This window comes from Saimiri boliviensis, chromosome 15, assembly GCF_048565385.1.
Source record: "Saimiri boliviensis isolate mSaiBol1 chromosome 15, mSaiBol1.pri, whole genome shotgun sequence".
In the NCBI taxonomy this organism is placed as follows: domain Eukaryota; kingdom Metazoa; phylum Chordata; class Mammalia; order Primates; family Cebidae; genus Saimiri; species Saimiri boliviensis.
This window is the reverse complement of record NC_133463.1, coordinates 72,071,178-72,088,063: the sequence shown is the minus strand read 5'-3', so window position 1 is coordinate 72,088,063 and position 16,886 is coordinate 72,071,178. Positions and strand designations below refer to the sequence as shown.

Sequence of the window (16,886 nt, the reverse complement as noted above, 5' to 3'; positions counted from 1 at the left end):
ATAGTGTTGACAATGTTTTTAAACTGAATTAATGACCTTTCACAGTATAGAGTAACTGCTAAGAACCTGGAGCCATGACTAGGGCTGTCTAGGTTTGGAGCTCAGCTCTACCACTTATTAGTGGCCTTGGTCAAATTGCTTAACTCTCTTTGTTTCAGTTTTTTTTTTTATTATCTGTAAAGTGAGGATAGTAGCACTATCTCATAGTATTGTGAGCATTGCATGAGTTAATACATGCAGTTCTCACATGTATTTGAAATACTGTCTGCCATACATTAATTGCTATATGTATTTGCTATTATAACTGTACTTTGGTGTTTAAAAGTAATCTCCATCTTGCAAATCAGAAATTTTATGTTGGTCCACAGGTTGTGTTATTGTTTGCTTTTAACTTTACAGGTTTGTGAAATAAAAAACTGGAAATCATCAGTATAGTAGTGTATAAAAATGAAGATTTTTTTGAATAAACATATAGGTTTGAATTCTGACACCGTCAGTGAATAACAGTGATTTTTAGTAAATTATTTAACCTGGGAGCCTCACTGGTCCTAACTGTAAATTGAGCCTACTAATAATCTACTTTTCCAAAATTTTGATTCTTATTAAATAATAATACATCAAGCACCTGGTACAAAAAGCAGTCAGTTAATGTTAGTTTTTTTTTAATTAATTGGGAGGTTAGTCTGAATTCTGTGACTACATACTGAATTCACATAAAATTACATAATCATGTGAATTCATTAAAGTCTATAATATTAATGGTAATAATAAGTTAATCTTTCATATAAAATTGCAGACTTATGCTGGATATAATAATTTTAGTTTCAGGCTGATCACAAAAATGATCTTGTGTGTATTTGGGTAGGTGGATAGGTAAAATATTATTTTCTCATTTATTTCTGTGTTTCCACAGCCCCTTATCCAAAACCCTTGGAACCATTTTAGAATTCAGGCTTTTTGGCAGGATTTACAGATAACACGCAACATATGTAGTATGGCAACGTTAACATCTCCAGGATCTCCAAGCCAGCACTGTGTAGTCAAATATGTTAATAATTCTGTAGTAAAACATATGAATAACCATAGTAAGTGGGACAAAATAGAAACTCAAAATTGCCTTGTACTATTTTAGGTTATGTTTTGCTGCTAAGTGAATAATGGAAAAACTTCTTTTGAGAATTTTTTAGATACATATTTCTGGAACTACGTTATACAGATCATAGATTGCAAACCTTTTATATTTTTGGAAATACCTACTTATTATTGCATTCTGACTCAGAAAAGTTCTAGACCCTGAGCAAGTAGAATAATTACAGTTCTTCCCAGCCAGACTCTTTTTTTCTGAGTCTTTTGCAACATGCAAAGGTAGAAGTGATTTAAAATTTTCTTGTATAGTTGTAACACCTGGCATCTTATTTGATGTTACCAACCAGACTAAGTATTTGATAGTATTTTTTTTCTTTTTTGTGAGTAAGAAAACTTGTAGGTTGAGTAACTCATCCACATTTACACAGCTGTTAAGAGACAGTTGTGAATTTACGGTGGATGATATACTGTTGATAAAAAGCCATCTTATTCTTCACTGTTTCACAGCATTTAAAAAGTCTTTCTTGATACCCTTTTGTTTGCATAAAATCTCATGTCTTCCTTTTAAAGTTATTTGATATTTTAAAATAGGTGATTTCCTCCAAATTGTGAAATTATGTATAGTATAATATTGAAAATAGTTTCAAATTACATCCCAATTTCTTTTTTTAATAGAGGCAGGGGCTCACTTTGTTACCCAGCAGGCTGCAGTGCTTTGATGCAATCATGGTTCACTACAGCCTCATCCTCCCACGGTCAGGCAGATCTCCCACCTCAGCCTCTTGAGTATCTAGGACGACAGATGTGCACAACCATACCTGCCTAAGCTTTTTGATTTTTAGTAGAGACAAGGTCTCACCACCTTGTTCTTGAACCCCTGTCAAATTATTCCTCCCCTTTGGTCTCCCAAAGTGTTGGGATTACAGGTGTGAGCCACCATGTCCAGCCCCTAATATTCTAATACCCTCTTAACCTACTTTTCTCTTTGAGAATAACTGATTTATATCAAGACTAAGAAGTCTCTCTGCCTTCTTCTCGTGTCTCATGAACATTTGATGTTCAGCTCTGCCACAGCCTTTAGTCTTTCTTCCTTTCCTCTCAGTTGTTTAAGTCTTTTATTCCCTTTGAAAGATTCAACCAACAAAGTTTATGTCAGTGAGTCAGCAGATGTATTAATTTTGTTGTAAACCTTTTTGGATCTTTAGATATTTCTCATGCTTTTCTTATGCCTTTTCTTTTTCCTGTCCTCCCTTATCATGATTTCAATTTTCTTTTTTACTTTAGACGAAGGCATGCAATCCACAGTAGTGACTCGACTTCATCTTCCTCTTCTGAAGATGAACAGCACTTTGAGAGGCGGAGAAAAAGGAGTCGTAATAGGGCTATCAATAGGTAAGTGCCATATTGATGCCTTTTAAAACTAGCAGATACCTTTTTTAAAAACTGATAAGAAAACAATAATTTGGTGATAAGTATAGGCTGGTTGATTGAAAAGTTGCACAATATGTTAATGTGTAAACTAGAAGGCTGTCTTGTTAGAAATATCTATAGTTGAAATGGAATAACGGGTCAGAATATATGACTATGATTTCTTGCCAGATCTTTTTTTTTTTGAGACAGGGTCTGGTTCTGTTGCCCAGGTTGGAGTACAGTGGCATGAGCTGGGCTCACTGCAACCACCACCTCCTGGGTTCATATGGCTCTCCTGCTTCAGCCTTCAAAGTAGCTGGGACTGTAGGCATGCATCACCACAGCTGACTCATTTTAGTAGTTTTAGTAGAGACGGGGTTTCGCCATACTGGCCAGGCTGGTCTCAAACTACTGGCCTTAAGTTATCAACCCGCTTCATCCTCGCAAAGCTCTGGAATTAGAGGAATGAGCCACCATGCCCAGCCCGCTTGCCAAATCATGGTATACATCCCACAGTGGTTCTTGGCAAACAGTGACTTAAGGAAATAATCATTTGTTTTATCATTTCATGCATGTTTATTTGCTTATAATAATAAATTCTGAGGAGCTCTTTTTTTTTTTTAATTAAAGCAATTAATTCAGGAATTCTGAGGAACTCTAAAAGAAAAGGGAAGGCTTTACTCATTCATTTTATAACTCCTTGTAGTATAAGTCCACATATACTAACCAACTTATTTGATTTTCCAAGTAATTACATAAGGGAGATAGAGTGAGGATTATTCTCATTTTACAGATGTGGTTGAGTGAATGAAAATTCAGTGCTTAGGTACTTGGCTTGGTTTTTGTTTTTTTGTTGTTTCTTTTTTGTTTTTTATAGAGACAGGTTCTCTTTCTATCACTCAGACTAGAGTGGAGGTTAGGCCAGTCTCAAACTCCTGACCTCAAGTGACCTGCCCACCTCAGCCTCCCAAAGTGCTGACATTATAGGTGTGAGCCACCACGCCAGGCCATAACTATTTTTGAAAGTAGTTAGGGAACTTCCAGCCTGTCCAACATGGTGAAATCCCATCTCAACTAAAAATACAAAAATTAGCTGGGTGGGCTGGGCGCAGTGGCTCAAAGCCTGTAATCTCAGCACTTTGGGAGGCCGAGGCGGGTGGATCACGAGGTCAAGAGATCGAGGCCATCCTGGTCAACATGGTGAAACCCCATCTCTACTAAAAATACAAAAAATTAGCTGGGCATGGTGGCACATGCCTGTAATTCCAGCTACTCAGGAGGCTGAGGCAGGAGAATTGCCTGAACCCAGGAGGCGGAGGTTGCAGTGAGCCGAGATCGCGCCATTGCACTCCAGCCTGGGTAACAAGAGCGAAACTCCATCTCAAAAAGAAAGAAAGAAAAAAAAATTAGCTGGGTATTGGTACTGGGTACCTGTAATCCCAGCTACTCAGGAGGCTGAAGCAGGAGAATTGCTTGAACCCAGGAGGCGGAGGTTGCAGTGAGTTGAGATCACCCCGCTGCACTCCAGCCTGGGCGAAAGAGTGAGACTCCGTCTTAAAAAAAAAAAAAAAAAAAAGACAAAACCAAAAAAAGGAAGTAGTTAAGGAACTTGCTCAAGAGGATTGATGTTGGATCCAAATGCTGATAGACTACAGATATTTTTTCTGAGAGGTATTATAGCAGAGTTGTTACAGGTGTAGAGACAGACCACTTGCGTTTGATTCCTGTCCCTGCCATTTACTAGTTGGGTGATCTTGGACAAATTAGTTAATTTTGCTATGTCTTGGTTTTGTTTTAAAATAATAATACCTTCCTCATAAGACTGGAGACTGGTGAGGATTTATTGACTTAATTTGTAGAAAGCGCCTAAAACTAAAACAGTGTCTGACAAATGGTAAATACCATATGTTAGACATCTCCATTAAAATGATGGTTGATCCTGTCTGATTTCACCACCATGAATCACTTTATGGTACCTGTGGCACCTTGATATTTTTATTTGATCATATATCTTTAATTTCATAACAAAGCCTCAGATATAAATATTTCTAACACTTAAAGTTCTAGACCTATTAAAATGAGGAAATTAAAATACATTTCTTAAGATTGCTCTAGTTGAAATTTAGATTTTTTTAAAACTTAAATGTTTATATTCAAACATGGAATTTGGAAAGGCATATGAGTTAATGGGTTTGTGTGGTTTTAAAAAATCTTTTTAAATAGGTGTCTGCCACTAAATTTTCGGAAAGATGAATTAAAAGGCATTTATAAAGATCGAATGAAAATTGGAGCAAGCCTTGCCGATGTTGATCCAATGCAACTAGATTCTTCAGTGAGTACTCTGTTTTCAAACATATGCTTGAACTATAGTGTGCTTTGTTTTAGTTTTAAAGTTAAAAAAGGAACCAATGATTTTTCTTTTTAGTCAAAACTCTAACATTTACAGATGTTTTTTGTTAATCTTCAGGTCACAATTAAGATATTATTAGTTGACCATGTGTGGGTTAAGTAGTAAGGTGTGGGGTGACACTTTAATCTGGACTCCAAATCTAAGAATGTAAATGTTCACTTCCATTACCAGGTCCGATTTGATAGCATTGGTGGCCTGTCTAATCATATAGCAGCTTTAAAAGAGATGGTGGTGTTTCCATTACTTTATCCAGAAGTCTTTGAAAAATTTAAAATTCAACCCCCAAGGTAATTTAATTATATTTTTAATTTTAGCTGAAAATCTATGCTATTCTTTTTTTTCTCTCTTTTTCCTTTTGAATTTCTCCTCAGAAATCTGTGCAATTTTTACTTCTTTTAGTTCTTATACCTTATTAACCCATTTTTAAGCCGTAGTCCCTTTTTCCCTTTTCATTATACAACTTTTCGCTCTGCATCACGTTTATAGAAGCAGTAATTTAAATAAACTTTCAAAAATTGGTAAGCTTCCCCCATCATAAAAACAATATACCAGGCCGGGCACGATGGATCAAGCCTGTAATCTCAGCACGTTGGAAGGCTGAGGCAGGTGAATTGCCTGAGCTCAGGAGTTCAAGACCTGCCTGGGCAACATGGTGAAACCCCATCTCTACTAAAATACAAAAAATTAGCCCGGCATGGCGGCGTGCGTCTGTAGTCCCAGCTACTTGTAGGCTGAGGCAGGAGAATTGCTTGAACCCAGGAGGTGGAGGTTGCAGTGAGCCAATATCGAGCTATTGCACTTCAGCTTTGGCAACAGAGCAAGACTCCATCTCCAAAAAAAAACAAAAGTGATATACTGTATGTCAATCACAGATAAACATTGGTGGGTTTTAAATTAAATTTTTGAATTTAAAAAATTAGTGTCAGGCATGGTGGCTCACACCTGTGATTCCAGTGACTTGGGAGACTAAGGCAAGAAGGTTGCTTGAGCTCAGGAGTCTGAGGTTGCAGTGAGCTATGATTGTGCCACTGTACTCCACCCTAGGTGACTGCAAGGCCCCCATCTCTAAAAATAAGTCAGGAAGTTATTAAATAACATTTGCTTCTTTTTTTTTTTTCTTTTTTAATAGAGATGGGGTTTCACCATGTTGGCCAGGCTGGTCTTGAACTCCTGACCTCAGGTGATCCTCCCGACTCGGCCTCCCAAAGTTCTGGGATTATAGGTGTGAGCCACCACGCCCAGCCCACCATTTACTTCTTACAAGAAATGCTGGAATTGCCTAGTTAAAGTAATTTAATGAATCAAAAGAACAAATTTCTTGAATTTTCTTTCACATTTCTTATATCTTACAATGTATACTTTTTCCCCATAAAAATTGAATTATATGATTGTGATACATGATTACATATGCAGGGTAAGGTAGTATGATGAACATGATAAATGAATTTTTTATTTTGTCTCAGAGTTTTATTTACAGTTTCAATATTAATTTTACAGTGTCAGTATTAACTCCCAGGTTTTAAATTGTGCTTTGTGGCATGAAACTATACAGTAATTCAGTTGTCTTACACATTTTAATTTTCTAATTAAATGAATCATGAAAGTGGTTTCTAATTTTTATTTTAAAAGTCTGCTTTTTATATGTAATACTAAAATGTTAATGTATTATTTTACAGAGGTTGTTTGTTTTACGGGCCACCTGGAACTGGAAAGACTTTGGTTGCCAGAGCACTTGCCAATGAGTGCAGTCAAGGGGATAAAAGAGTAGCATTTTTCATGAGGAAAGGTGCTGATTGTCTAAGTAAATGGGTAGGAGAATCTGAAAGACAGCTACGATTGCTATTTGATCAGGTATGATATTAAGATTTTATGTATGTGGATAGTTCTATAATCTATGCAGATGTGTGAGAGGATTAATCTTATGTTTAATCCAGTGTTCTGAATAAACCCAGAAGAATTAGACTAAATAAATAATCTTTCTAAATTATTTTCTTTTATATGTCAAGACGACACTGACCTGCAGTGAACAGTTTTATAGTAAGAAGAGAAAGAAATAATTGGATCTTAGTTCTTTGGAGTCTTAGGCCTCATACCTAGGAAGAGACTAGTAATCTCATATTTGGAGAGAGAGTATTAGTGAATTATGTCTCAGTGTGGGAGTTGAAGACTAGTTCTACCCTAGAGAGGCTTTCATTTTCAAATTCCAGATTGCATTGACAGCCCATTGTGAGATAATACATTCTTATCTGCTGAGGCATATTGCTGCCAATGCTTTTAAATCTCTTTTTGGAACTCTCCTGAGGTTCTTTTTAATTTTATGTTTACAGAAATGGATAAAAACTGTGGCATCTTGATAACGTTTTACCATACTGACATGGAGGAAGACTATGTCACTATCTTCTATTCTTTGTCTTATTTCTATAGTCTTCAGCAGATGTTTTTGTGTGTATTCAGGAACAATGGCTATATGAAATCTAAGGTGTATAACCAGTGGAGTGTCTTTTGAATACTTCTAGTTAAAAATGAAAATGAAACCAGTTGTCATTATAATTTACTTTGAATTCTTAAAACATGGTTACTGGAACTTACATTCAAATTTATGAATTATAAATAAATTGAGGCTGAGGCAGGAGAATTGGGTTGCAGTGAGCCAAGATCATGCCAGAATTTATTTATTTATAAATATATGTATATTCTGGCAAGCAAGTTTGAGGAAAGTTGATTGAAATAGTATGTATTCAGATTTATAAATTCTGGTAAGCATGTTCGAATGAAAATTGATTAAAATGGTTTATATTAAGTCTGTGTTTGAAACTTTTTATGCTAATAAATAACCACACAACCTACTTTCTAGGCCTATCAGATGCGCCCATCAATTATTTTTTTTGATGAAATCGATGGTCTGGCTCCAGTACGGTCAAGCAGGCAGGATCAAATTCACAGGTAAAACTTGCTTGATGGCACTTCAACATTTCTTTCTATTTCTTGAGTGGTATTGACGTGTGAGAGATAGAATGTTAAGTGGTGAAAGAAACTTTATAAGCTGGTAGTTCTTTTTCTTGGTAGCAGAACCCTAGTATATAGTGCAAAAATTAAAAGTGTGGACGGGCGCAGTAACTCATGCCTGTAATCCCAGCACTTTGGGAGGCCAAAGTGGGTGGATCACTTGAGGTCAAGAATTGAGACCAGCCTGGCCAATATGGTGAAACTCTGTCTCTACTTAAAAAAAAAAAAAATTAGCTGAGTGTGGTGGTGCACACCTATAATCTCAGCTCCTTGGGAGGCTGAGGCAGGAGAATCACTTGAATCCAGGAGGCAAAGGTTGCAGCAAGCTGAGATCATTCCACTGTACTCAGCCTGGGCAACAGAGCAAGACTCCCTCTCAAAAAAAAAAAGGTGAACTTGTTCCAAGTGACAGAGTGTTGTAAAGCACAGTTTAAAAAGTGGTTACAGAAGATTTAACTCATGATACAAACAAAGGTCTGCTGGCTAGTGATGTTAAGCTAATAGCAAGAGTAGGGTCATGGTGGGGAATGTGACTGAATTTACTATCACAAGAGCATATCCAGTTGTCTTTATCTCTGAACTATTGCTGATGTGCAGAAGCTGACCCAGGCTTGAAAAATCTATTTTTTTTCCTCAGATTTTATATTCAAATTGTTAAGTATCAAATTTTGCCAGCTAATTTGGATGCTTTTAAGAAATTGCCTGGGCCAAACAAAATCTATCTTAGGGCATTACTACTATTTTAAGATTCTAATACTAGATCAATTTCCTCATTTTAAAGATGGGTGAATTGAACACCCAACCTCCATGATTAGTTGCATATCCAAGGGAACACTTTTACTAGTGCTGCTGTCTCAATTACTTTTAGTAATTGCTCAATTACTTTTAGTCCCAATTCATTTCAGTTTTTCAGTGTGTCTTTTTAAATGATCTCATTAATTATGTATAATTGCTTAATTAATTTGGAATATCCAAAAGGAAACATTTGCATGCCTTCATATATGCTAGTAGTATTGTTTTATATTGTAGATAACGTAGAAGATGTGTGACTGAGAGGTAGGTTTTGGCTTTTCTAACATCGAGCAAGATTTACTATATTCTAATAGCCTTTTAAACTTGATGATGAACAATGTTGTTACTGTAAATTAAAATAAATGTTAAGTACCATGGTAAAAGTAGTTTTGTCTCTGCATATCCTATTAGTAATCAAACTTTTTATTTGTGACATATTTCATTATTAGTCATACTATATTTATTGTGCTAACAAGGAGAACCTATTAACAAAAACTTCTATCACTTTGTAATCAAGTAAGTTGAGTACTTACTGTATTTTAGGACAGTAGCTTAATTTTAGTAGTAATACTGTAGAATACTGCAAATAAGTAGTTACGTGAATGTCATTAGGTAATATTTTCAGCCTAAGAGAAAGAAGATATAAATGTAAAATAAAGAAGTCAAATTAAAACCCTGAAAGTTTTTTGTTGTTTTTTTTTTTTTTTTTGAGACGATGTCTCACTCTGTCACCCAGGCTAGAGTGCATTGGCACAATCTCGGCTCACTGCAACCTCTGCCTCCTGAGTTCAAGCGATTCTCCTGCTTCAGCCTCCCTAGCATCTCGGATTATAGGTGTGCACCAACACACTCTGCTAAGTTTTTGTATTTTTAGTAGAGACAGGGTTTCACCATGTAGGCCAGGCTGATCTCAAACTCCTCACCTCAGGTGATCTGCCCGCCTTGGACTTCCAAAGTACTGGGATTACAGTTTTAGGCACTCAGCCTAAAACTCTGAAGGCCTTTACTTTGAATTGTAAATATCAATAGAAACTTAGGATGAAGTTTTTTGGTTTTGTTTTTTTAAGAAAAATTCTTAACTCTGGACAATATAAAAAGGCCTAAAAGCAGTCACAGTCCAGTAGCAATTAATATCCATCCCTGAGTGTGGTCTCTAAATATTAGGACTCAGAGAGATGGTGGATTGTAATATTGAAGTAGAAATGAGCAAGACAAGCCTGGAACACCTTGTAATGCCTGAAAGCAAAGAAGGAATAAAAAACTAGAATTGTACTTGATGACATAGGAGCCGGTTTTGACAGATCTCTCACTGACCAAAGATTAAACAATTTGAGCATCAAAAAATAATGACTACAATAGATAGAAATGTGTTAAATACCTAAGTTTGGTTTGTTGTTGCTGTTGTTGTTGGTTTTGTTTTTTTGAGACAGAGTCTCTGTCACCAGGCTGTAGCGCAGTGGCATGATCTCAGCTCACTACAACCTCCATCTCCCAGGTTCAAGTGACTGTCATGCCTCAGCCTCCCTAGTAGCTGGGATTACAGGTATGTGCCACCACTTCTGGCTAATTTTTGTACTTTTAGTAGGGATGAGGTTTTGCCATGTTGTCCAGGCTGGTCTTGAACTTCTGACCTCAAGAGATCCGCCTACCTTGGCCTCCCAAAGTGCTGGGATTACAGGTGTGACCCACTGCAAAAGGCCTTGTTTTTGTTTTTGAGACAGAATCTTACCCTGTTACCCAGGCTGGAGTGCAGTAGCCACGATCACAACTCACTGCAGCCTTGATCTCCTTAGCTCAAGCAGTCCTCCCACCTCAACCTCCCAGTAGCTGGAACTGCAGGCATGCACCACCACACCCAGCTGTTTCTGGTTTTTTTTGTTGTTGTTGTTGTTGTTGTTATTTGTTTATTTATTTTTATTTATTTATTTATTTATTTATTTATTTTAAGACAACCTTGCTTTGTTGCTAGGCACCAGGCTGGAGTGCAGTGGGGCGATCTCAGCTCACTGCAACCTCTGCCTCCCTGGTTCAAGCAATTCTCCTGCCTCAGCCTCCTAAGTAGCTGGGACTGCAGGAACACCTCACCACGCCCAGCTAATTTTTGTATTTTTAGCAGAGACAGGTTTTAACCATGTTGGCCAGGATGGTCTTGATCTCTTGACCTTGTGATCTGCCCGCCTAGGTTCTGGGGTGCATGTGCAGATCATGCAGGATTGTTGCATAGGTACAACAGGGCATGGGAGAGCAAGGAGCTCACGGGAGGAGATAGCCAGGGGAACCAGAAAGTACAGGATGAGCCTTCTCCCCATCACCACCACCCCCACCCCCCACCCCCACTGCTGTCAGAGAACACACCAAGATCTTAAAAATTATCAGTTTTTGGTTTTTTTGTTGTTGTTGTTTTTGTTTTGAGACGGAGTTTCGCTCTTGTTACCCAGGCTAGAGTGCAATGGCGCGATCTCGGCTCACCGCAACCTCCACCTCCTGGGTTCAGGCAATTCTCCTGCCTCAGCCTCCTGAGTAGCTGGGATTACAGGCACGCACCACCATGCCCAGTTGATTTTTTTGTATTTTTAATAGAGACGGGGTTTCACCATGTTGACCAGGATGGTCTCGATCTCTTGACCTCGTGATCCGCCTGCCTCGGGCTCCCAAAGTGCTGGGATTACAGGCTTGAGCCACCGCGCCTGGCCAAAAAAATTATCAGTTTTTAATAACGTTTTTTTTTTAAATTCAACTGATTACCCAAGGTTGCTGAGTTATGTCCTATTACTCTGAAAATTGCTAACAAAATCAAACATTGCTTTTTCATGCCTTATACAGGCCATGATTGAGGATATTTCAGCAGTTGATGAAGTAATACAGTTCTTTATGGGAAAATCACAGCTGGCAAATGCATAAGCAATGATTGAATTAGAAAGTCATCATTTTGCAGGCTCTTACGAAACAGTGGATCTAGACGTGTCATTTTTTAACCAGGGATGATCCCATCCCCCTCCCCCAGGGACAGATATCTAGAGACAGTTTTAGTTGTCACAACTGGTAGGGGACGCCACTTAGCATCTGGTAGATGAAGGCCAGACATGCTGTTAAATGTCCTACACATACAGGACAGCTCTCCACAACAAATAATTATCTGGCCCAAAATGTCAGTAATGCTAATTTGGGAAACCTTGATCTAAACAATAATTATCAGTGGCCACTCAAGCAATAAGATAAAAAAGAAGGTTGATGGGGATATTTATGATGGGCAGAACAAGTTGATGACACCTGACCTAAACTTAACCCGCTGATTGACCTTAAATGGGAAACTGGTATTAGGTACCTCCTGTGGGGATATAATCGGAAGTGCATGGTATCTTTCTTTGAAATATGCTACCCCAAATGGTTTAGCCAGCATCCATTAAGCTTCTAGATCTACCTACCAGTTTCCAGAAAACATGAAAGATAGAGGGGCAACTTAAATGACCCTATCAGGAAGCAGTCAGCCCAATCTGGGATGTGGGAAGGAACTTCTACAAGTCAAATGACTCAGTTTCTTCAATAAATAAATGGCATGGAGTGGGGAAAAAAAGTGAGAGGGACAATGGGAACTATCAAGAAATTGAGTAACAGATGATCAAGTGTAGTAGTGTGTGGATCCTGGAATGACTAAGTCAAATGTAAACAGATATTGTGAGACAATCAAGGAAAATTGAGTATTAGATGTTAACGAATTAGTCATTTACTTTAGGATGATGATACTGTTGGGTTTGTTGTAAGTCCTTATCTCTTAGAAATACATACATGAAGTACTTACGTGAAATATTTATGAATTAAAGTATTTTGTTTTTCTTTTTAAAAGTGGTCAGGTAAAGACATTTAAAAAGGCATGCTGATAACTGTTGAAGCTGAGTGATGGGAGATTTGGAGATCATTTTACTATTCTATCTTTATACTAAAAAGTCTGAAATGTAATTAAAATTCTGTTATGATTTATGTACATTCTGTTTTATTTTGGTGTCTTTTGGTAATGTATATACAATGGAAATTTTATTATTTTTAGATACTGTGTGTCCTACCCGGTACTACCAGCACTTTTTTTCTTTATATATTTATTTTTCTTTTCTTTTGTATTTTTTTAAGAGACAGGGTCTTACTCTGTCTGTTACCCAGGCTGTAGTGCAGTGGTGCAATCTTGCCTGACTACATATAACCTCAGCTTTCCCAATAGTAGGACTACAGGCAAATGTCATGTCACCATGCTGGCTAATTTTTTTTTTTTTTCTTCTTTTTTTAATAAAGACGGGGTTTCCCTATGTTTCCCAGGCTGGTCTCAAACTCCTGGCCTCAAGTACTCTTCCTTACCCCCAGGTTCTGGGGTTATAGGCATGAGTTACCATGCCTTGCCCTTTTTTTCTTTTTGATGTTGTATATTGTTTGGGAACTCTTAAGTTCCTTTGCGAAATTAGGCTTTATGAAATATCTTGTAGGATTCATTTGTGGCACTCTAATAACCATCTGTTTTCCATTGATTTCCATTTCTGTGTGCCATTTAGTATGTTACAGATTTTTAAAAATCCATTGGAAATAGGTGCCGTGAGAAACTTGATTCAAATGTGTAATGCATTAAATCTTACCAACAGAAGAAATATTAATGATATAGACTGTGTTCATAATATTAATCTCTTCTCTCTTATTTTTAAAATTTAGTTCTATCGTTTCCACCCTGCTAGCTCTTATGGATGGATTGGACAGCAGAGGGGAAATTGTGGTCATTGGTGCTACCAACAGACTAGATTCTATAGACCCTGCTTTACGAAGGCCTGGTCGCTTTGACAGAGAATTCCTTTTTAGCCTACCTGATAAAGAGGTAAGAATTTAATGTCACTCAAATATTGACACAGTATGTTGCTATTTATTAGTAATTAGTGTTGGTATAGTAAAAATTTGGAAATTCTTGGGTTTTGTATCATGGTTTTGTCAAATGATAGTTATTAGTGAACAACTCAAAATGGGGACAAATTTTTGCTCTTTTCTTTAAATACAATAATGCCTTCCCACAATTACTCTTAAAATGTTTTCAATTTGAGCATAGCCTTTGGATGTTGTAAATTTTGCTTCAGAACATGTGACTTAATGCATAATCAATCCTTAGCCAGTTGTTAGCCTTGGCTTTTTCATGAATACCATCATATAGTCCTCCTCCGTTTTTTTAAGTCTACTTAATCTTCTGGGAACCAAAGAGAAAAATATGTGTAGAGCTGTCTGTACTGTTAAAAGCAGTTCTAAATATGCGCTAGAATGAATAGCTACTTCAGTAGTTACTTAATTTCTCTTATGTCTATTTATGACAAATATAACTTCAGTGTTATAAATGCAAATATGTTTAATAATGAGACTTATTTCATTAAACTCTTAAAAGTACATCCTTTTTCTTATTTTCACTTTCATGTTTCTATTTATATTAAGTTGTTTTTTTGTTTTTTGTTTTGAGATGGAGTCTTGCTCTATCACCCAGGCTGGGGTGCAGTGGTGCAATCTCAGCTCACTGCAACTTCCGCCCCTGGTATTGAAGTGATTCTCATGCCTCAGACTCCTGAGTAGCCGGAATTACATGCACATGCCACCATACCCAGCTAATATTTGTATTTTTAGTAGAGAAGGGGTTTCACCATGTTGGCCAGGCTGGTCTCGAACCCCTGACCTCAAGTGATCCACCTTTCCTTGGCCTCCCAGAGTGCTGGGATTACAGGCATAGCCACCGCACCGGCCACTATTAAGTACTAGTCACTTCAAAATTTTAGATAATCAGAAGTATTTTTAATTGAAATTAATGTAATCTAAATAGCACTTATTAATAGTTGTAAAAAATAAATTGTCTTTATTCATAGGCTCGAAAAGAAATTCTAAAGATTCACACCAGGGATTGGAATCCCAAACCACTGGACACATTTTTAGAAGAGCTAGCAGAAAACTGTGTTGGTAAACATTGTTTTAAGCAATTAAAAGAAATATTACATTTATTTCAAATATGAAACAAGTTGTATTAGGTTGTTGCAAAAGTAATGGCAGTTTTTGCCTATAAAAGTAATGGCAAAAACTGCCATTACTTTTGCACCAAATTAATAAAGAAATACAAGGTTAAATGTGTGTTTCTTACCTTCTTGTTTATGGCATTTTCTTCTCACAAAGTCTTGTTATTAAATAGAGATATTTGACAAATTGGCCGTCAGGAGCAGAGTATTTAATTGTATAAAATACAATATATTTTTATGTCATCAGTATATTAATAGTATTACTATAATAGCTATTCTTTACTGACCATTTTCTAGTCATCCCGTTAAGCATTCTACATATATTATGTCATGTAATTCTCACATGGTTCCTGTGATGTACGTAGCAATGTCTCTACAGATGAAGAAATGGCTGGAGAGCATTATGTGGATTTTCTAAGGTCACACAGCTAGTAAATGACAAACTGGAATTTGAAACTAGTCTATGTGACTTTAAAACTCTTGCTCTTGACCTCTGTGCTATACTTAGTGCTTGTGTAGTGCACTCGTAAAAATTGATTGATTGTTGATGGCTATTACTACCCTATAAATTTACTGGGTAAAAGAGATTTTGGTCTTACTACTCTTAAATATTTGCTAACTATATTGATAGGCTGATTTTTAACTTTCTTTTAACCATGGTTATGCTAATAGAGTTTTGTGTTTCTTTGTTTGGTCGGCTGGTTCTTTTTTTCTCCCGGTTGCTTTGGATAGGATACTGTGGAGCAGATATTAAATCAATATGTGCTGAAGCTGCTCTATGTGCTCTACGACGACGCTACCCACAGATCTATACCACTAGTGAGAAACTGCAGTTGGATCTCTCTTCAATTAATATCTCAGCTAAGGATTTCGAAGTAGCTATGCAAAAGATGATACCAGCCTCCCAAAGAGCTGTGACGTCACCTGGGCAGGCACTGTCCACCATTGTGAAACCACTCCTGCAAAGCACAGTTGACAAGATCTTAGAAGCCCTACAGAGAGTCTTTCCACATGCAGAAATCAGAACAAATAAAACATTAGACTCAGGTATAAAACTTGGTTGACCATTTAGTTTTTATAATCAGTAAAGTGAAATGTTTTATACGTATCAGAAATATTTCTTTGTAAAAGAATCTCTGAAAAGAATTTGGTAATGCTTTACCTGGGATATTTGAAGGAAATTTACTCCATGGATTGCCTTTAACTTAATTTGTTGTAAGTTTGGGATGTATTTTTACATTTACTTAATTCATATCTACACAGATATTTTTGATTCTTTGAAAAAATTTCATTGAAGTACGCTGACTTGAACTGAAGCAGTAAAGGTTTGCTTTGCAATCCAAAAGTTACTAATGTGCAATGTTTTGGTTTTATAGATATTTCTTGCCCTCTGCTGGAAAGTGACTTAGCTTACAGTGATGACGATGTTCCATCAGTTCATGAAAATGGACTTTCTCAGAAATCTTCTAATAAGGCAAAAGACAATTTTAACTTTCTTCATTTGAATAGGTATATTTTTCTTGCAAATCAATTTTTTTGCATGTGTAATTTTCTAAAAATAAATGAGATTGTGGTTGAAAAAGTAAAAAATGCTAACCAATCTGTTTTTTATTTAAATTAAAGTACCAGAAATTTTTTGTTGTTATAGTTGTCACAATAGTAGAAATTACAGTCTATAAAAATATTCCTAAATATCGGCCGGGCGCGGTGGCTCAAGCCTGTAATCCCAGCACTTTGGGAGGCCGAGGCAGGTGGATCACGAGGTCAAGAAATCAAGACCATCCTGGTCAACATGGTGAAACCCTGTCTCTACTGAAAATACAAAAATTAGCTGGGCATGGTGGCACGTGCCTGTAATCCCAGCTACTCAGGAGGCTGAGGCAGGAGAATTGCCTGAACCCAGGAGGCGGAGGTTGCGGTGAGCCGAGATCGCGCCATTGCACTCCAGCCTGGGTAACGAGCGAAACTCCGTCTCAAAAAAAAAAAAAATTCCTAAATATCTATGGGGATCAGTTGTTTCCAGAAACTATGTGAACCATGTTGTTATAATTGGTTGGCCTTATTGGCAAGACTTTTTACTTATGAGAGTTTATAGGTGACAATTTAGGGATTGAATTTAAACTTTTTTTTTTTTTTCCTAAAATATAGCTTATAAATCATTTCTC

General features: G+C 36.9%; 1 protein-coding gene across 1 annotated transcript in view; it reads left to right on the top strand.

Moving 5' to 3' along the window:
* ATAD2 (ATPase family AAA domain containing 2) overlaps window positions 1-16,886 on the top strand; it is a 69,585-nt gene that overhangs the window by 26,721 nt on the left and 25,978 nt on the right. Inside the window, exons 9-17 of the mRNA XM_003933091.4 lie at window positions 2,371-2,478; window positions 4,720-4,828; window positions 5,078-5,193; window positions 6,583-6,757; window positions 7,761-7,849; window positions 13,397-13,556; window positions 14,578-14,668; window positions 15,454-15,768; window positions 16,098-16,230. Of these exons, the coding sequence (XP_003933140.1) occupies window positions 2,371-2,478; window positions 4,720-4,828; window positions 5,078-5,193; window positions 6,583-6,757; window positions 7,761-7,849; window positions 13,397-13,556; window positions 14,578-14,668; window positions 15,454-15,768; window positions 16,098-16,230 (1,296 nt within the window). The remainder of the gene's footprint in view (window positions 1-2,370; window positions 2,479-4,719; window positions 4,829-5,077; window positions 5,194-6,582; window positions 6,758-7,760; window positions 7,850-13,396; window positions 13,557-14,577; window positions 14,669-15,453; window positions 15,769-16,097; window positions 16,231-16,886) is intronic.